Source organism: Capsicum annuum, chromosome 1 (genome assembly GCF_002878395.1).
Source record: "Capsicum annuum cultivar UCD-10X-F1 chromosome 1, UCD10Xv1.1, whole genome shotgun sequence".
Lineage (NCBI taxonomy): Eukaryota > Viridiplantae > Streptophyta > Magnoliopsida > Solanales > Solanaceae > Capsicum > Capsicum annuum.
In genome coordinates this window covers 21,876,732-21,898,640 of record NC_061111.1, presented here as the reverse complement: position 1 = coordinate 21,898,640, position 21,909 = coordinate 21,876,732, and the positions used below count along the sequence as shown (strand labels likewise).

General features: G+C 29.6%; 1 protein-coding gene across 3 annotated transcripts; it reads right to left on the bottom strand.

The window, feature by feature from the left end:
• Positions 1 to 275: 275 nt before the first annotated feature.
• Positions 276 to 21,546, bottom strand: LOC107869915 (growth-regulating factor 4). Of its 3 annotated transcripts, none has more exons than XM_047395183.1 (5): positions 21,219 to 21,546; positions 4,286 to 4,621; positions 2,716 to 3,094; positions 683 to 1,152; positions 276 to 596 (listed from the first exon to the last, which is right to left on the bottom strand). In XM_047395183.1, the coding sequence occupies exons 2-5, from the start codon at positions 4,527 to 4,529 to the stop codon at positions 589 to 591; spliced, it is 1,101 nt and encodes a 366-aa protein (XP_047251139.1). In that variant the 5' UTR covers positions 4,530 to 4,621; positions 21,219 to 21,546; the 3' UTR covers positions 276 to 588. The 3 variants fall into 3 exon arrangements, with proteins under 3 accessions (XP_047251139.1, XP_016571804.2, XP_016571798.2); XM_016716318.2 differs by lacking the exon at positions 21,219 to 21,546 and adding an exon at positions 4,771 to 5,335; XM_016716312.2 differs by lacking the exon at positions 21,219 to 21,546 and having other exon boundaries at positions 4,286 to 5,335.
• Between the last annotated feature and the right edge of the window lie 363 nt (positions 21,547 to 21,909).

Sequence of the window (21,909 nt, the reverse complement as noted above, 5' to 3'; positions counted from 1 at the left end):
ATTATCAAATCACTAAATAGAACAAGTTTTTTTTTTTTTAAATCATAGGTTGACTTAAGAGCATAACATATGAATTAATAATGAGAATGTAGTTAAATCATTACTTCAGTAAGGTGCTAATAATCCAAACTTGTGCAAGCACATAAATTTGCAGAGCAAAATTTAAGTCAATTGACTAATATGTAATGTCTTAAAAAGCAAATAAGCCTTTCTTTATCTAGAAGGAAAATAAATCCAACAGCTACAATATTTAATTCAATGAGGTGGATATGAAATTGCACCAATGAACATAAGGAGATCAAATTTACAACTTAAATCACAAGAGTAATCATCTCACCCCAGCAGAATGGCTGGTAAAACACATTTATTTTCGACAATACACATGAGCATCATTCGAAGAAAACTCGTTTTTTTCTTCTTAAAACATTGTTGACATTAGAAAATCAACTACAAAAACATGGAATAACTCAATATCCCAGCAACATAAAGGTTACATATAGCTCGTACGAGCAGATGTTGGTTTGCAGTAGCATGTCTGTTCCTCTGCTTTGCACCAAACTGCTTGGAGTTTATACAGCGGCAGCTCCCTCAAGCATCTGCAGGCGATAAGGAAAACCAAAAGATATCGGTAAGTTTGTTGTAAAAGACTAGACTACTACAATGGAAGGATGTTAATATTCACCATTTGGGGAGCAAGCACTCCTTGAAGAGAAGTTGGAAGGAGCGATTGGAATGGATATGGATAGTTGTGTAGTGGAGAAATTGTTTTTGTTGGATCCCTCATCGTCAAGGTTGGACCACGATTCTTTAGCAGTGGGCCATTCGTTAAAGAAAGGGCGCATCGAATGCTGCTGCTCCTCCTTTACTGTTCCAGGTGAATCAATGTCACTGCCAAAGAAGCAATGCTGGTGTCGTCGCTTTGAAATTGTTGAGTCAATCATAGGCTCAAGTAGATTAGGTAGATGCATCTCTGTTGAGCTACCCAGCATCTGGGAATCATTCTTTTGTCTCGCCATGGGGCTTGAAGAAACTTGAGAAGGAAATACCCAGGTACCGTCTGTGTTGGTCCCCATCCCAAAACTTCTGACAGTTGCAGAAGCTTCTGAAGATAAATTATGCTCATCAGCATCTGGAGCAATTCCATGGAGATACCTGTGGTGGTCATTAATGAAACTGGATGTTACAACACATTTCTGTGAACCCAATACAAACTGACAGCATATTAGACATCTTACTTTTTAACCAATCGTCAGCAGTCAAGAACAGTATTAAAAGGAGGACAACGCAAAGTACCCTAACTATATGTAGTATTTTATCAAATTAGCCTCTTCAAATTCCCAAGATCACAGTCAACTTCATAAAAGGAAAAGGATCAGAAGTACTACCTTTACCCCCCCACCATAACCCCCCCAAAAGAAAAGAAACGGAATTCACATAGAAACAAAAAGGAAGCAACTAGCAAGAAAACAAGAAAGACAAGGACAGCCGGTACACAGTTAGCAGGGATTATGCATCCTTCAGCAACATATACACTAGGCAAAGACTACAAGGCAACTTGGTAGAAGGGTAATGCCAGTGAGAAAAACAAGATGAGTGTGGTAGTACGGAACATTTCCAACATTTCATCACTGAGTTCTGCAAGCATGTGTCATGCTAATACCGATCAAAAACGCAAGTGACATGCTAATGAAACACTCTATATGCATTGTGGGATCTAGGTAAGTAAGTAGATAGATACTTGATCATTCTGGTTTTAACATATTAATGGGAGTCAAGTTGGCTCTTGCATGCAAATGTTGACGCTGCTCCTCCTTGAAAGTACTAAAGAGCCAACTATATTCCAATTCCCTAAGAACTATTTCAAACTATACCAGTAAAATGATGAAAGATTCCTGTGAATCGGTTACACAACTCTCTCCATCTTTCTTCCCCTCTCCTCTCCCTCTGGGTTAAGTGCAACTCAAGTTCATTTTACAAGACAAATGGCAATTTCCATCAAGTAGCATGAAGAATACACTCAAGGACACACTTTTGCAACTGACACCAGCAATCAGACGCATTTTCCTGTTGCACGAAATTCTATCCATATCACACCTAGGATATCTTTACCCAGCCACTACATAAATTTTCCAAGATCCAAACACAACTCTGACCTGAAAATTGACAATCCTGAAGGGCCACCATGTTTTAAAGAAACACTTGAGACACAATAGCTATTTGTGCTCTCACCCTCACTATATATCGTCTTTGTCAATGGTATAAGTTGATGCATAAGAAAACAATCGGTCTTTCTACACCTATTCAGGTCAGCACCTTGATAGATAAACAGCTCCAAAGGGAGAAGTAAATAGTATTAAGAGGTGGATCAATAATAAATTATTAGGCTATCAAAATTATACAATGCAGATAGGTCTCAAATTAGCAGAAGCGGAAAGATGCACTTAGGTGTACGGGCTACAAAATGGGTCATAAGTTGACGAAAGGAAAACCTTAATGTCATGATTATAGTCCCCCGAATCCTATATAGCATCCTCCTAATGTGGCTTTGAGTTCACATATCTATCTTTATCAGCCAAAGAAAAAGGACAGAGAACAGAACCATTTTTTGAAACAAACACGTTAAACAACATGACACAGTCCAAGATCCAGGCTTGAAGAAACAATCTTTTCAGTAATTCAAGGGAAAGAAGAACTACGGAGGACAAACCGATGTACCTATAGTCCTTGTTATCTATTCCACAGGAGACAGGCTCCTTCTGCAACTTTGTTGCAGTGCTTCCATAATTCAGCGCTCCTGAATTAGCAACAGAATACAATGGCATGTTTTGGAAGCTTCCGCTGCCGCTAGTTTGGAAACTTCCTCTGGTATTACTGCTCCCAGTTGTAATTTGTGACATACTAGTCGACAAGGATTGGGAAGTAGATTGAGATTCCACAGGCTTTCTTGAACGGTTGCGGCCTCGATGCATGTGACGCTCGCAATATTTGGAGTCGGGATATGCATCTTTCGAGCATCTCCACTTCTTTCCATCAGTCCTTCTACACCTTCCAGGCTCAGGATCAAACTTCTTTCCATAATAGGAACAATAGCCCACTGCACATAGAAGATTTAAACCATTAAGCTCCATACTGAGCGAGCTACCACCCTGAAAGAAGTCCTTTTACGAGAAAAGAATGTGTGTGTGTGTGTGTGTATATATATATATATATATATATATATATACACCAAGATCTAACTAGCCACACAGCAATCAGAAATTAATGAAATAGGAGCATATCAGACCACAGAGTTGCCACTACTGAAGCACTTTCATAAACACATTCATCAAATGTAAGCACGTATATATATACTATTCGTGATCAGTTGGGGATGTAGCCTTAGTGCTACAGGTTCAAACAACAGAATTTCAACAAAGATTAGATTCTGAAGCCATTATTTTAGAAGTACACTGAGTTGATTGCTAGGAATTTAAATCGTTCAATCCATTAAATTAAAATTCTAGATCTGCCTTCGTTCATGACAGTACACAACTTAAATAAACACCGGATAAGCCTCTGAAAGGCAAAGATAAGTGTTTTGTTACAACATTGACATAGAGAAGACAAAGCTATAATACATTAGAAACCAACCCCAGATAGACTAGACAAGCAATCTTCCACTAAAAATGGATAAACAGCAACATTACACACCCAGAGTATTCCCACAAATTGGAGACCGGGGAGGGTAGAGTGTACCTTACCTCTACCTCGAGGTAGAGATCAAAATGGATAAACAGATAAAAGAAAAAAGTCTCTCCTAGAACCAAACCATTAAGGATATACAGATTAAATACAAAAAAAAAAAAACCATTACTCTGATCCCAAACAAAGAACAAGAAAGGGCTAAAGCTACCGCTATACGCAGGTCCGGGGAAGGGCCCACCACAAGGGTGTATTGTACGCAGCCTTACCTTGCATTTCTGCAAGAGGCTGTTTCCGAAGCTTGGACGCTGACCTCCTGGTCACATGGCATCAACTTTACCGGTCACTCCAAGGCTCCCTATTCCCAAACAATGAACAAGAAATGGTAATAATTCCACATCCACAACAAGATAGAAAATTTTCAAGAATGCCAAAAAAACATCTTCTCAGATCTGCATGCTTCATTTATACCATCAAAGTGAGTTAAATCTTCAATTTCTTTTCAACAGATCACAAAATGCTTACTTATTTAAGCCAGAGAGCAAATTCTTTTCATTTTCCAAATAGATATTGATAAAAATAAGTAAAAGAGCAAAGAACATACAGCTGGGATGATGAAAGAACCTAGCTGAGATAGCTTCAAAGCTACGACGAATAGGAACAACAAGATCAGGTGGCACAGGAAGACCTGCCACTAAGTACTTATATATCATTGCTTGATGTTCTAGCTCCTGCCATTGCACTGCAGTAAACGGTGGCCGGTAACCATACCCATACCCCATTCCCCCCTCCCCCCCACCCCCACCCCCACCCCCACCCCCGACCACTGATGTTGAGGTGCCACTCATCTCCTCCCTCGCCAAGAAAGTATCTTTTCCAAATTCTACCCACCCCCACTTCCCTTTGTCACCTCTTTTTCACTTCACTCAAAAAGCTGCACCTAGAAATCAACACAACAGCAGTTAATATACAAAAATACACACACACAGAGAGAAAAATGTGTTTTTGTGCTGTGCTGTGCTGTGCAGTGTGTGTTGTGTGTATGCGTGTTGTGTGTGAGTTATAGAGAGCAAAGGTTGTTGAGGTTACCTACGAGGGGGACAGATCTAGGGTTTTTGGACAAGCATGGAAGGAAGAGCACAGAGGGAAAAAAAAAAAGCATATAAAGTGAAGTGAGATTTAAGCAGAGCAATAATATACTCTAGCAACTAGTGCTTATCTTCATGACAAAATTAATGAATCCATTACATTACCAAGATACTTCATCACATTAATGGAGTTTTACAAACTTCACATTAAATTCTATAAAGCAGAACAAACATAGTAATATGAACAACATAGTCGTATCTTTCAAAAATATTGTGAGTGCATTTAAAAATAATGTATTTTTGAAGAATTTGAAAGTGGATGAGATAATATTTTTAAAAAATCTAAACAACTTAAATATGGAGTATTAGATTAAATATACGTAATGTATTTATGAAGAATTTGATACGAGTGAAGCAATATTTTAGAAAAATCTGGACAACTTAGATACAGAGTCTATTTATTAGATTAAGTGTACGATGCGCGAACAATACAAAATGAAGAACATTTTCAATGGTGACACTTGACATTGTAGTTTAGTACTAAGTACTTAGTAGAGGAAGATAATGAAGGGTTTAAGGTTTAAGCAATGTAGTGTTGATGATTAAGGAAGCATTGGGGCATGTGTGTGTGTGGGGGGGGGGGGTTTAAAGAAGTGGGGTAGAGGGATTGAGAGAAGGGGGACCTTAAGGAGTGGGGTAGAGTGAATTATGTCTTATTGTGGTCCAATGATGTAACATCTCTTTTTATATCTTTCAAAATTGGTCATGCGATTATATCATGACCAAAGATGCAAACTTTGTCCTTAAGGCTCAACAATTATTAAGAGTGACCTACATAAGATCTTATTCTTGTGATGATAAATATATGCTTGTTTTTCCTTTTTCTTTTTTTGAAACTTTGTGCTTTTTGTTTGAGTGAGGATGTGAAATATCTTAAGAAATAAGCTCCAAGACATCATCAAGCATTGTAGTGGCATACAGGAGATCACTCGATCGAGCATTTTCCTATTTATGAGTTCTAAATAATGTGAATATCATTAATCTGACTAATTATGTACTGCATTACTTTATTTTTATCAAATTTATGTCGAATAAGGTAAAAATTCAGTTTTTCAAGAACTCACGAGTTATGTTGTACTGCATGACTTAATTCCTACCGAACTTGTGTCAAGCGAGACAAAGTTCTCAAAACTTGTGAGAAATTAGATCATGAAATTACTACATAACTTTGTCGCATAAGTTAATTCCTACAAAATTTATTGAATGAGGCTAAATTTAAAGACAAACTCAAAATAAAGGCAATCACTGATGTGAAAGTTGGTTCCATTCTCATCACCATACGACTTTACACCATGTTGAATGAATTTTAAACCTAAGTTTTACTCGAAAATTAACTTAAAAGAAAAGAGATTGTCAAGGTATATGAAGGCCCATGGACCCTTTTTCCATCAATAGTGAAATCTTCTTGATTTGATAACATTAGCTAGTTACTAATGCACTATCGGTCTCTCCTTTTTGTCTTGTTATCTCCAGAGAAAAAGACATTAAAACACTAGTGAATTTGTTTAAAATTTTTAAAAAGATACTTCAATATTACGGACAACTTATTATTTCATAAAAATTATAAAATCATTATAAATAAATTATTTTGATTAAATTTTCAGCTCATATATTTTATCACGCAAAAAACGCATGTGAGGAAAAAAAAAATTATTGAATTAGCAAATTAAAAAATGTCACATATAATAAAAAAAAAAATTATTTTTCTCTTTTTGTATTTTACTATTTTCTTTCTTTTCTATTTTTTTCTTTTGTTTCTTCGTTCTTCTCCATTAATAGTGTCTTATTTTCCCCTTCCTCTTTTTCTCCACTAATGGAATGATGGTGAATTTTATTTTGATCGGTATTTATTTTTCGATAAAAATAATAAAATAATTTTTAAAAAAAACGATAAAAAAGAGATGGTATCTCATTTTTTCAAGTGAAAAGGTATTTTTCGACACCCAAAAAAGTGATGGCATTTTGTTGGATTGTTGAATTATAATGATAGAAGAAATCAATGTTAAAGTGAGCTACAACTGTAACGAAATTTCAATAAAAGAAATCATAAACAATTATAAAAATCATTAATTTTCGTATGAAATTAAAGGATAAAAAATAACTAACCAAATAAATTCAAAAATTATGTCCAATTTTAATATTCTAAATTCACTATAATTATAATAGTACTAAAAAAATGGAGTGGTTATTATTTTCAAGTTTAAAGATTAATCATGGAAGCTTTGAACAGTGAAACGAAGGAGAAGGAGATCAGTTGAAGAAAAGAAGAAGAAGAATGTGTCTGTAGTTTGAGGGGTAGGGTATTGACTGGCGTGGAGGGAGGATATTGGATAAGAGGGAGAAAAGAACGTCAAAAGAGCTAGAGAGAGAAGAAAATATATATATATATATATATATAAATTAACACATGTCAATCAGTAATTGGTGCATGTTTAGCATCTATGTTTTAGAAATTGAAATTGATTTCAAAAAAGTGTATTAATATAAATTATTTAGGGGTAATAGTATGCCCACAAACTTTAAGTGTTTTTTCAAAAAATTGAATGCTATGAAATATAAAAGCAAAGGCAAGAAAATATAAAGTAAGAATAAGAATAAATAGAAAAAGAGGGAGTAATTCTTTATTTCTCTTGAGAAGTCTCTTGGATCCTTCAGGATACAATGAACAAAACCCTTCTATTTATAGGAAAAATACTCCTAATTTCTCTCTAAAAGATAGATATTTCATATCCTAATAGATATCAACTAGATCTTAATAGATCTTATCTATATTCTTGATAGACATTCATTATAATGTAAATACATTCATAACACTCCCCCTTGAATGTCTAGATAGATAACGTACCTCGTTAAAACCTTACTAGAAAAAATCTAGTGGAAAAAAAATCTAGCGAAGGAAAAAGAGTACATATCTCTAACAATACAAATATAGGCTGACTCATTAAAAACTTTACAAGGAAAATCTAGTGCAACAAAACCTTGAAAGGAAAAAAAAGTACAACGCATATTTACTCCCCCTAATGAGAATATTCTTGAACTCTTGCATACCAATCTTGTGCACCATCTTCTTGAAAGTTGTAATTGGAGGAAACTTGGTGAATAAATCAGCCACATTGTCACTTGAACGAATCTGTTGCACGTTAATATCCCCATTCTTTTGTAACTCATGTATGTAAAAAAGCTTTGAAAAAGTGTGCTTCGTTCTATCTCCTTTTATGAATTCTCCCTTAAGATATGCTATGTATGTTGCATTATCTCTGTATAAAATTGTGGGTAGATTCTTATATTTCACACCACATTTTTCTCGAATGAGATGTATCATGGACCTCAACCATACACATTCTCGGTTTGCTTCATGAATAACTATTATCTCAGCATGATTCGATAAAGTGGCTATGATAGACTGCTTTGTATATCTCCAAGATATGGCAGTACCACCACATATGAACATATAGCCTATTTGACACTGAGCTTTATGTAGGTCAGATAAGTACCCAACATCAACATGACTAATAAGATTGGGACTGCAAACTTGCTAACAAATTAACAAAAAAAAGAGGCTATATCAGGCCTTGTAGTAGTTACAAAATACATTAGTGCATCAATTGCACTAAGATATGGTACTTCATAACCAAGGAGTTCCTCATTCTTTTCTCGAGGTCGGAATGAATCCTTATTCAATTTTGCATGTTTCTCATTTGAGCAAATATTCTATTGCTTTTGAAAACTCTTCAAGAATTCCAATGATACTCAAATCATCAAATTATCTCTTACAAGGATAATAAAAGTTTCCCAAAAACTTTATAGGCTTCAGGCATTTTGAATCCTTTTGGGATTTTCATAGAATTTTTGTCAAGTAACAATATCCAACATGTCAAGTGTGACATTTTCAAGTGTCTGGACTGCAAATCATATAAGTTTTACGCTTACCAAAATGCACCCTTTCAGGTCACTTGATAAATGTTTCTACATCAGTATGTTTAAATAAACGTAGAATTCGGATCCTCGTAATCTTTTACAATATTGCGTCAATATTATATCAAAGATATCATTGATGATATATCATTTCGTATCGGTTCACAGTGCGTATGACATAACATTTTGAGATCTCATCACTTCATTATTTTCAGGTACCTGAACCTTTCATAAGGTTTCATGAAGTGTTATGTCATAGGTTTTTTAAGAGTACATTGTCTTCTTATTATGATTGTTTGCTCTTTATCCTTCTCAAGGATTATTTTATTTGGAACCGATTGGTCTAATACGCTTCACGCATGCATAGACTTTGTCCTTCATGGACACAAAATATGAGCACTGGCAACTTAAATATGAGATGCTTTCGATATTTAATTTGAATTATCTTTTGAATGAGGATCTGGTGGTAATTCCTAACATATTTCATAGCCGCTTATAATCTCCCCCTTATGTTAGAAAAATTAACATACATCCTCCATCTTTTTTAAGGAATCCATCTTTGTGCATCATGATATATTCATTAATCGTATACTGCACATCAAAACTATTAGATAGAATAGTTGGTTCCTGACCTTGAATCAATTGAGAGGGAAGAAATAATTATAATTTATTGGTCTAATGCATACAAGTACTATTGTATACAATATATCATATTTCAAACCAACGCATGAAGTTTTATTTTCATTAGCAATGATTTAGCTATTTATCGAAGGCATTCAATGTCAAACCATCATCATCAAGATGAATTATCTTGATTATACAATCTGAAAGTTATGTTCTTAACTCAATTTTATTGAGCAAACAACTTTATGAATGTCAAACTGCAGATTGACAATGAATGTACATGTGATCATCTTATTGATGCATCTTTTCAACATATCACATGATAGGCGAACGGACCCATATTCACCCTTTATATTTTTCAGATTTTAAGGAATCAAATCCCAACATTAGTTGGTCCAACCAACTTATCATGAGAACAAACAACATTAAAAGCTCATGAAGGATTTTTGAATTCTTCAATATGTATTTAATACTTAATATGCACATCTTTAGGATGTCGTAATCGTTCATGTCAATTTATGAACTTTTATACTAGTAAACTCCAAGTTTACCATAACATGTATTTTTCACTTTAGTAAATTTCAGATTTACAATTACATGAATAAATTTTAAATTTACTACTTTAGAAGTAGATTTCAAAATAACTCTTCTTGGTTAGTCTGCCTCTTTCGGAGATGAGTTGTGATACCATCACAATCAAGTGCACGTTTGTATTGAAACAATTGAAATCCTCATTCCCAAGAATGTAATATAATCCTGCCCTAAGTCTATCAAATTTGGATAGCTTATAACCTCTTTCATGATATTGCTACTTTAGGAGCAAATCGAGGTATAAATATGATAAAGAGAATTTCTCTATATTGCTACCACATTCACTTCAAGAATAGAGCAAATTGTCATCTTTCAGACTTACCATATATTACTACCACATTCACTTCTTGGAAGAGCATATTCAGTGGACAAGTTTCATGACTTTCCATCAAAAACACATTATTTTGTCTTAACCATCATAATATCATCAATATGGTGCATTGAAATTCAAACTCAACGTCTTACCCATATAAAGGCGTCTTAGGCATAAATAAATGGTGAACCCAACATCTTATCATCATGATGCATCGAGACTATACCCCGATGTCTTACCCTTTTCATGCGACGAGATTTGAATCCATAATCTTACCCTTAATCAATATTACAATAGGTCCAAATTTAATAGAATTAGATCTACCATATTACACTATTACAATATTTAGTATTATTTGAAGAGTCTGCTAACTACTTAGACATCAAGTAATAGAATATAAAAAAAACGGATTAGCTATCCAAGAAAAGTCACAACATATATAATACAAATTAAATCCCTCAACATAAAATATAAGATTGTATCGTCGATCACGTACTATGAGGTAATAGGTATATACTGAAAGCTTTGGGTAGACTTATATTTCAATCAATTAAGTAGAATCATAAATTTAAACTTTCTCAAAATAAATCATGGGCAGAGTAGCCCAATCAATTCATTCGAGTAAGCCTCCTGTTTTTCTTTTTTCTTTTTCTTTTCAACTCATGGATTTTATAAGATTAACCAAGTTATTGTTAGGCCACATGGAATAAATCTAAAATACAAGCATGACTTGGTAAGCTTTTACAAACTCATTAGTCATCTCTCACATGATTATTAAGAAACAACACTACTGGGATGACTAAGAAGAAAACAAACCTGATAGTGATCAAATATTTACTAACATGAATCAAACGACATTACCTCCAAAAGCATTAGCTTCGTCAATCTCACAAGACATACTATTTAGTAGTCTAGATCTAATATGATAGAGACTCGTGTTGATAACGAGTTATGAAATATAAAAGCAAGAACAAGAAAATATAAGGTAAGAACAAGAATATATAGAAGAAGAGAGAGTAATTCTTTATTTCTCTTGAGGAGCTCTTGGATCCTTCAGGATATAATGAACAAAACCCTTCTATTTATAGGGAAAAATACTCCTAGTTTCTCTATAAAAGATAGGTATTTCATATCCTAATAGATATCAACTAAATCTTGATAGATCTTATCTATATTCTCGATAAACATTCATTATAATGTAAATACATTCATAACATAACAAGTAATACTTTTTAACCTTTTTCTAATAATAATAATATAGTATTTAGTATAATCTTATTCCTACTGGGTTATGTTTATAAGGGAAAAAAAAGAGTTAAAGTTAGCTTGCCACCAAAGTGTTGTGCTTCTTAAGTTTTAACACAGTGGAATTAACTAGTGTAGTAGTAAATTTCTTTTCTTTTTTCTCTCTTTTTTTTTAAATGGCCACAAATTCTCTCCGACAAAGATTGATCTTCAATGGTTTTTCCGTTGTCATTCCTTAACTCGTAACTTGGAAATATATTTTGAAAGAAGGGTGTGTTTCATATGGAGGAAAATGTATTTTATAAAAAATAGTTTTTAGAAAAATAAATAAATTATTTATTTTTTATGTTTTATATGCATATAAAAATACTTATTTTAAAAATATTTATTTGTATTCTAAATAAATATTATGGAAGGGAAAGGGTGTGAGCTAATAGAAATGGGGATAAAATGTAATTAAAGATGAAGACAAAATAATTAATGCGCAGTACCACTTATAAGATGGGAAAAGGACAGAAACGATACTTCAAATTAAACTATTTTCATGAAAATAATCATGAAATTTAAATTTCACTTTCTAGCCATTTTAATTTGCTGGTTTATTCTATACCATTTCTACACACCTTCTATACAGTTTCTATACATATCTGATACATATAAATATTCTATACGAAAACTATAAAGTTTTGATACATAATTTATACAATAATTGTATATTTCTTATACACATTTTATACAATAATTATATAATTTTTATACACTTTCTATATATTTTTTACATATATTTTATACATATACATATTTGATAGAACTATACAATTTCTATACATATATCTTGTATAGATACATATTCTATTTAACAATTATATCGTTTTTATACACTTATATTTAATTATTATTTCTAAACAATAGAAAAAAAAGCAAAATGTTTTTTCAGTTAAAAAATTTATAGCAAAAATAAAATAAAATATTTTTAAAATGGCCGAACGACCCAAGTTGAAAACTGTATCAGTATTGTATATGAATTGTATCGGTATTGTATATGGACTACATGGCTTAAAATGACCCAAATTAAGAAATGACTATAAAGCGAAAATAGTATACCCGTCTGGCCACTTTTCGGAAAGATATCAAATTTGGGCTATTTGTTTTAAAAAGTATTATAGATTGTCTTTTTCCCTTATAAAATTTACTAGTTTCACGAGGCCCGTGTTAAGCCCGGGCCCAAAATTAGATATAAACATAATAATCTAAATTTAAAAATATAATTTATATTATATATTTTTTACTTTATAATTAGTTAATCGAATGATGTATTAAACATATCTTGTTGATAAGTTTTTATGATTATTAAAATATTTAATCACATAATTTAATAATTTTTTAAAAAATAATTTGCGAATACAAAATTATTATCAGAGTATTATAACATATTAAAATGCAACAAGTAATTTGATATTTTATAAAATAATATAATTTAAAATATGTAATAATTAGGATTCAAAGAAGATCACAATAGAAAATATTGATATTTTTATAAATTTGTGGGTACGTAATTCTTTAGTTATAGATAAAATTATATTTATTGAGTTTTGTTCTCTCGTGATTTTAGTGGTAAGAGTTTTGCAACATATTTTTTTCATCTCATAGAATTCTCTGAAATAAAATATTTCAGTGACTTCAAATTTATATTATAACAGTTATAACCTTAATTTAGAGTCATTCTATAAGTTAACTTAATAATGGTTTATAAGAATATTGAATGATAATTAAACTAATATTAAGGGTGTATTTGGTATGATGGAAAATGTTTTCCTATTTTCCCTTGTTTGGTTGCAATAAAATGTTTGGAAAACATTTTCCACTACAACTCATTTTCCTCAATTTGTGGGAAAATGATTTTCCTCGTGGGCTAAGGAAAGTCATTTTTCAGAAAATGACAAATGTGACTTATGACCCCAACCCCCATTCCTCTTTCCCCTCCCAACAACACTCATATTCACATGACTAAAAAAATTCACATTTCTCAAAAATTTACATTACTCGAAAATATTTTTCACTGTGCTTTGCTTCAATTTTTCACTTCTTGAAATAAAAAATAGTGAAACCCGAATTTTTTCCATTTTCAATGTTCGTTGAATGTATTGTTATTTTCATATGCATAGAGGAAGACTTACCTATGTTACTTTTGCAAATTGCATATTTCATTTTGTCATCGATGTAACTTGTTTCACGAGGTTGAATAAACTTGTCGTTCCATTATATTTCTATTAGTTGTAGTATCTTGAGATTGTTCTGACAAAAAATTGAAAAGTGTCTCCTATATTTGTTAATTAATAGTTGCTTTAATTTAGTGATTGTAGTATTTTAGTATTCGATATTGATATTATTTGTTATACTTAAATTAGTTCTTATAAATTATTGAGTTGCTAGAGGCACTGATATACTAGTTAACAGTTAGTAGTATTTTTTAAAAAAATATTTTTTTACTCACTAATCAAACACTAGAAAATATTTTTCTAAAAAATAGTCTTTACTCACCAATCAAACACCATAAAATATTTTTCGAAAAATATTTTTCACTCACCAACCAAACATGAGAAAATAAGTAGAAAATCAACTTATTTTCCATCATACCAAACACACCCTAATAGATTACTCCATTTGATCTATTTAGTTATTATGTATAATTTTTATACGCCCCTTAAAATAATTTCCTATTTGCCTCATTTTAATTATTCTTTTGTCTTTTTTTCATATCCATCAAGAAAAATAATAACTATAAGATATTATTTATTAAGTTATTTTATGTATTATGTATTTTTGGAGGATTGAATAAAATATTAAAAAAATTTATAAGATAGTAGTTGAAATCATTGTAAAATTTAATTTTGTATTAAGTTATGTTTAATTTTTTTGAGTTCAAGTTACTGTTGATTATGGAGGAAATTTTAATTAAAAGATAACTAACAAGTGGCAAGAAGAAACCAATTGCAAAAATCTAAGTGCAATGATCTTAACAAGAAGAATAATGGCAAAAATAAAAATAATAAGAAAAACCACCATCAATTGCTATGTGTAATAACCTTATTTGACCATAAGAATTAGAATACAAAAAAAATGCTCTTGTGAGGACTACCAAAAGTATAACATCCCTCTCTTATATATAGTTATAATATAACTAGTGTTATTTGGCCCGTGTTAAGTCCGAACCCAAATTACCATTAAAATTTATAGATATTCTGTAAAATAAGGTTCAACTCTTATTTCTTTGTTTGTGTGATAGCAATTTAATATTTTGTAAGAGATTCTAAAATATTAAAGTACTAAATAGTAGGATAATATTTTTTTTTATTTATATATTAGATTTTTTTTTAAAAAAAATTAAACAAATACAACTAGTTTCTATTTTACTAATTCTTTTTTAGATTATAATCTCCAATTATTCAATTTTGATCATTATCATAATCTGTTTGAAGATCAAATATATTTTATATATCAATTTTAATATAGTTATTTATTAAGTAATTTTTACATTGAAAGTGCCCGCACATAAAATTAGATTCATTAATTATATTCTAAAATTAATTTTTGATTGAGATGGAATTATTATAATTTACTTTGGCACCTTTTAAAAGTATTTAACAATGAGAGTATTTGTTGTATTTACTCGTCTAAGAAAATTTAATCCTACCATAAATAAAATCTTTATTAATTGCTTATGTTTGTCTGCATGTACACCATAAATTACAAGAAAAAAATAATAAATTGAATGTCTAATCGACATTTAAAAATTTAAAATATCAAGTTTTAAATAGCACGAATAACCTATAAATAATATTATAAGAATAATATTCTATTTCGATAACTAAATTTGTATTAAGATATAAACTGAATGAAAAAAAATATTATTACGTGTTTATAATAAACTCTTTATGTTTAATTAAGTCAGTATTTAAAAATTTAAAATTAGATATTCAAAAGTATATGAAAATTTAAAGTTAGTGTGTCTTTTTTAAAATATTGATTAAAGTTCTTAATTTTTCATGAAAATTAAAATGTGACAAATAATTTAAGATGAAGAAAAAAATAATAACAAAAAAGTGATATTGACCAATTACAAAGACCCATATGTGAATTGTTAAAAAGAAATTTGTGGCAAAGTAATAGCCATATATAAAATTTTACACCATTAATTTGTAATGTGAGGACTACCAAAAACCTCTATTCTTTCTTACCAAACTTAAGTGAATTGATATTTTATGTAATAACATAATTTAAAATAATATAAAATAATTATAACTCGTAAAGATCATAAAAATTAAAAAATATTAGCATTTTAATGAATTTATGAACATATAATTTTTTTGGTTATAGCTAGAAATAAATTTATTTATAAATTTTGATACTTTTTTCTTTCTTTTCTAATATTCTCAGTTCGAGATCTTCTTAACAATCAGGTTGATGAAGGAAAAAGTCATCAAAGGGATTAATTGATTTCCTCAACTCTTCTTGTCGGTGGTGAAAAATATATAATTTTATGCATAATTTCATGAGGCAAGAATTTATGTTAGTTAAATGTTGTGTTTTAAGCTTAATTTTATATTAAATTAAGAAAAAAATAAACTCATCAAAAAGAACATCGAGAATCAATTAATTTTTTATATAAATTTTATGCTAAACGATATTATTTCTCAATTAATCAAAAAAAATTAAAAATAATTTGATCTTTATTCATACCACTCCCTTAATTTTTAACATTATCAAGAATTTAAATTTTTAGCATATTAAATATGCCAAATATTTTTAATAGCAATGAATAAAATTGTTCACTCTTCATATCATAAAAGAATAATTAGAAAATACATGAAAAACATACTCAATTCGACAAAATAAAATATAACCCCATACAATCACTAATTTTACCCCCTTTCTTTTAATTCTTTCTTTATTTTTAAGGTATTTGTACAAACTTATTTAAAAATAAAATAAAATTATTAAATATAAATACTAAGAAAGAAGGAAAAAGGTGATGGAAGTTCTCCACAATCATAGTATATTTTTCAATTTTAACGTTAAATAAAAGTTCATATAAAATACTAATTTTGTTAATACAATTTTAATATTTTAAAGTTAATTAAATAAATAATTTTGATTAAAAACTAACAAAAATTAGTCAAAATCAAAGCTTTTGGGTCTTTTTGTCAAATAACTATTATTAAAATCTTGAATAAATAATGTCATTGAAAGATGATTCATGAAGCATGAAGTAAAAGTAAAAAATTAATTATTAAATATTTAACGTTTATATTTTATATTTGACTTGATTAAATAATATGTAAGTATGAGCAAAACATTATAATAAAAGCCTCAATGAATGATTTACCAATTAGTTAAACAACATAAAAATTTAAATAGCTCAATTGATTGAGAATATGAATTTTCACTTTATTGGTAAATGTTTGATTTTCTTCTTTGTAATCCCCTCCTTAATTCTGTTTTCTTTACTCCTAATTATTTTTTTTCAAAAGAAAAAAATAGTTAAAGAATAAAAATTATAAGAAAAACTAAATAATAGTTTCTCATTTCATGACATATGCACCATGTGCAAATGTCCATATGGCAAAAAAGAAGAGGAAAAAAGCATCATTTTCATTCCAAACTATACAAGAAAAGTCGAAGCCACACCTAAACTATACTAGTGACCTATTACACACCTAAATTATAAAAAAGTGAAACTATTTACACCCTAGATCTGACATGGAAATAAAATTAAATTAAAAAGAAAAAAATCGCGTCTAAAACCAAAATTATTCTTTAAACCCCCCACCCAAGCACCCAGCCTCACACAGATTCTCTCTCCTTCAACCCCATTTTAATTTTTTTTTCTATTTCTCTCTCAATCTTCTTTCTTCTTCATTTTTTTTTCAGTTCACAACCACTGCTCCTTGTGGTTGACGAAAATAATTTTTCCATAGTAGTTTTTATAGAGAAAAAGATAAGTTGAAGCGGAGTGTTGAAGTGAGAAGAAGGTTCACCGGACACAGTTGAAATATTATTTTCTAAATTCAATTCATCTTGTTGATGTACTTTCAAATTAATCTGTTTATGGGAGAAGAAGTTCAATTCAATTTGGTGATACTTGTACTTTCAAAATTCTTTACTCATCTTGTTGAAAATCATTGAAATTAAAAAAAAATCGATCAATTTTTTTTTTGATGAGACTTGTAAAGTTGATCAACACTGTCCATTGTTGTTGTTGTTTGAGGATTGAGGTTGTTGTTGGTGTTTTGATGGTTTTTGTTTTGGGGGAAATTATAGTACTATTGAGGTAGTGAGGTTTTGTATTGTGTGGCACTGAAGGTAGTGAAATTATAATTGGACATTGAAGAAAAGGAAATTTGAGCTTATAACAATGGAGGTTTTGGATATTGAAGAAAAAGGAAAAAAATTGAACTCATAACAATGGAGGTTTTGCATAACAATGGAGGTTCTGGATATTGAAAAAGAAAGAAAAAGAATTTAAATTAAAAAGAAAAAAATTATGAGCTCAATTGAAATTGCATAATTTCACTACCTTCAGTGAGGGAAATTATAATTGGACATTGACAAAAAAAAATTTAAGCTCATAACAATAGAGGTTTTGGATATTGAAGAAAAAGAAAAAAAAATTGAACTCTTAACAATGGAGGTTTTGGATATTGAAGAAGAAAGAAAAAGAACTTGAATTAAAAAAAATTTTTTTATGAAAATAATAAATTTATTATTTTTTTCGTATCATGCTGACGTGGCAAGCGCGTGTGCAACACCAAACCACGTGCAAGTGGTATAATCTTTTCAAGGTGTAAAAAGTTTCACTTTTTTATAGTTTAGGTGTATAATAAATCACTAGTATAATTTAGGTGTAACTTCAACTTTTCTTGTATAGTTTGAAATGAAAACGATGCCTTTGATAAATAACTTCATCTTTATCATTCAAAGTGTCACAATTTTAGAGAATTAAAAATTAATTAAAATTAGCATAGTAGCTTTGAGATTCTCTCTTATATATAATAGTAATATAACTAGTCTTAGTGTACAAACGCGTGTACTTTACCTCAAATCATATTAAATTTATCTCTTTAATCATGAATACTATCAAGATTTTAATGGGTAGAAAAATTGTATACATAATTTTTTTTTCTATGTATGATAGTTTTGAAATTAGTTTTAGAATCTGTAAAAATAAAGACAAAAATAAAAGTAAGTGACTTGAAAATCTCATAACACAACGATGAATATAAAAAGTGTCGACAATCAAAAAAATTTTAACTATACGAAATTAAAAAAAAAAAAAGAAAGGAAAGAGTAATGATAATGAAACCAAGAAAATAATTTGAATCAAAATCTAAATAAGAAGAAAACTAAAAGTAGAAGAAGCTGAATATTTAAGTTTCTTGTAAAGTTTGAACAAATATATTATTTATAGAATTGTTGACATTCTTTTTATATAAGGTAGAATTTTAATTGATTTAGAATTATTAAATATATAATTTCTTACCTAGATGAAATAAGAAATTTTTAATTAATTTTAAATCTAAATAATCTATAGTATTGATTTTTTCTTTAAAGAAAATCCTAAATCAAACTTTGAATTTTAAAAAGAAATCCAAACAGAAGTCATTAAAAATAGTAATGAAGAAAAATAAGGTCATCATCACACGTTATTATACTATATTCGGACAACTTATTAAAAATTAAATTTTACTTGATTTGAGTGAAATTTCAGTTTTAGTTGGTTTTGGTTTTGTGTACGAATAGAATTAATAATTAAGGAGTTTTAAAATTTATGATAAATTTTTTTAAAAATATATGGGAAGGATTCTAACTTCAGCAAAATTCTCATAAGAAAAATAAATTTAATGAATTTTATAAATTTATAATTTTTTATATTAATAATAATTTAAGAAAAAGATGAAAATACAATTTTATATATTATAAAGATTTTTAATGAAAGACAAAATATTCAAATCACATTTCTAAAAACCTTCACACTTTTATTATAGATTATAAACTATAAATTATAGATATAGATTACAGATTTTATTTATATAGGAGTCATTTTTTCTCTTTTTTTAAAAAATATTATTTTAGAAAAAATATGTTTCAAAAATTTTGATCATTTAACATTAAAAAAATAAAAATTAAAATATTTTCCACTGTATCAAACACAACCTAATACTTCCTCCGTTTCGTTTTAGTTAACCCTCTTTTCAAAATTATTTGTTTCAATTTAATTGTCCCTTTGATAAAATCAAGATGATTTTATTATGTTCTTTTAATATTATTCTCAAGATTAAATGATTAAATAAAATATATTTACTTAGATTTATATTTTCAATGCATAATTAATAAGATTATTTTAGTAAAATAAATTTTTATTAAATAATTTCTTATAAAATATATTAAATTAATAAGGACCAATTAAAACGAAACAGAGAGTAGGAAAATGAGAAGAGGCCATGTATAAAACCAAAAAGGAGAAATATACATTTAAGACAATTTAGGCACAAGTACCAAAAAGGTGATAATAATATCCTATACCATTCATATTCTTGCTTATTATCCACTTTCATAGTTGTGAAATAAAATATGAAAATATGAGAAGTTACTGCCACTTGATTTTGTGGAAAAAAAAAATATACCATGTCAATAATTTAAGATATAATTAAAAACTATTTATATCAATATGAGTTGGTTCCACGTAAATGAAAAGCAATAAATTGGAACTTCCAAAAAAATGACACAGCAAACCCAAAGATTGCTAATAAAAAATAATATTAAGTTCTCTTATTTAAGATATAATTAAAAGCAATCAAATTCCCATGCTTGGCAGCCTCCTTGAACTTCACTGAATCATCCACTACACAAACCTAACCATCTCAGAACCACAAAGCATCCAAAAGTTACAGTCATGAAATTAATGCTAAGCAAATTTCGTGATAGATACACTCTATTGACGGCAGTGGCAATACAACAAATCTCCTTGCGTTGATCGACATATACTCAGACAGTAGTCTGCACCTATGGACTAAAATCATAGATACACCTGTGAATTAAATCGGTGTAGAGGGTATAGCGGGTTGTAGGCTGAGGCAAAGCCAGAATTTGAATAAAGGATGTAGTGTCTTTCTAATTAATATTTTCTTAAAGTATTTGCCAAGTCAATAGAGCCAAGTAGTATAAAACAAAGGAAGTACGTAGATGACCATGAATAAAGATAGAAATGTCCTTAATACACTAAGGGGTCGTTTGGCGGGGCAATAAATTATCTCCGAATTAGTTATTCCAATCTCAAGATGGGATAAAATGACACTACAATCCCGAGATATCTCTTCCTAGGATAAGTTATTCATGCATTTTATCCAATCAAACATGGGATGAGCCCATTCTAAAGCTAATCTCGGGTTTAGTCCTTTATTCCTTGTACCAAACGATAACTAAATCAAATAGTGGATAACAGATAAAATTCAGAATAACTAATCTCAGCTTTACTAATACCCCACCCTTGTTCAACACTATTCTTATACAATCTACCAAATAAAATTTTAATATAAGCATATAAAAGATCATCAACATTTATAACAAACATATATTATTTTACTCAAATTAAATTAAAGATGAGAGTACAAGGGAAACAGTATAAATCCTATTGCGCTCACTTGTTTCATCTTTCTCTTTCAATTTGGCGTGTAGAGCAAGATACTGATTTCGAATACGAATAAGCGATTCTTCCGATGCTTTAAGCTTTAACTGAAGCGTTTGTGTCGAAACATGTAGACCTGAAATAAAAAGAAAATCAGTAAACCTCAAACAAAAAGGAAGTCAGTGTTAATACTATTATGAAGAAAAGAGTTGAATGAGAAGTAATGAATAGATGATGGAAGATGCTTCTGGAGTTTCTGGAGAGATGATGAACAATTTTTTTTTTTTAGAAGAAAGAGCGAGATTTTGTAAGAAGACTGTTGTTTGTTTGGAATGACTATGACGAAAATGATGGTTCTAGAGTCAATAGGATAGGATATTTGTTAGTTTAAATTTACTATTTTATCCTTGATCATCCAAGGGTTCATCTTTCTAGAAAAAGTCAGTCGGTTCCACGTAAATAAAAAACAATAAATAGGAACTTCCAGAAAATGACACAGCATTTTTCAAAGATTGCTAATAAAATCAAATATTAAATTCTCTTATTAAAAACTCTAGATCATATTTCTGCACTATGATACAAATAAGATAAACCTAAAATTATTTTTCCTTTCTTCATTTGAGATATGAACCGATGAAATTTTTAAGAGGTATAAATAAAAAATAAATAATTATTGTTTTTTCAGAAAGACATCAAGGGAAAGGGAG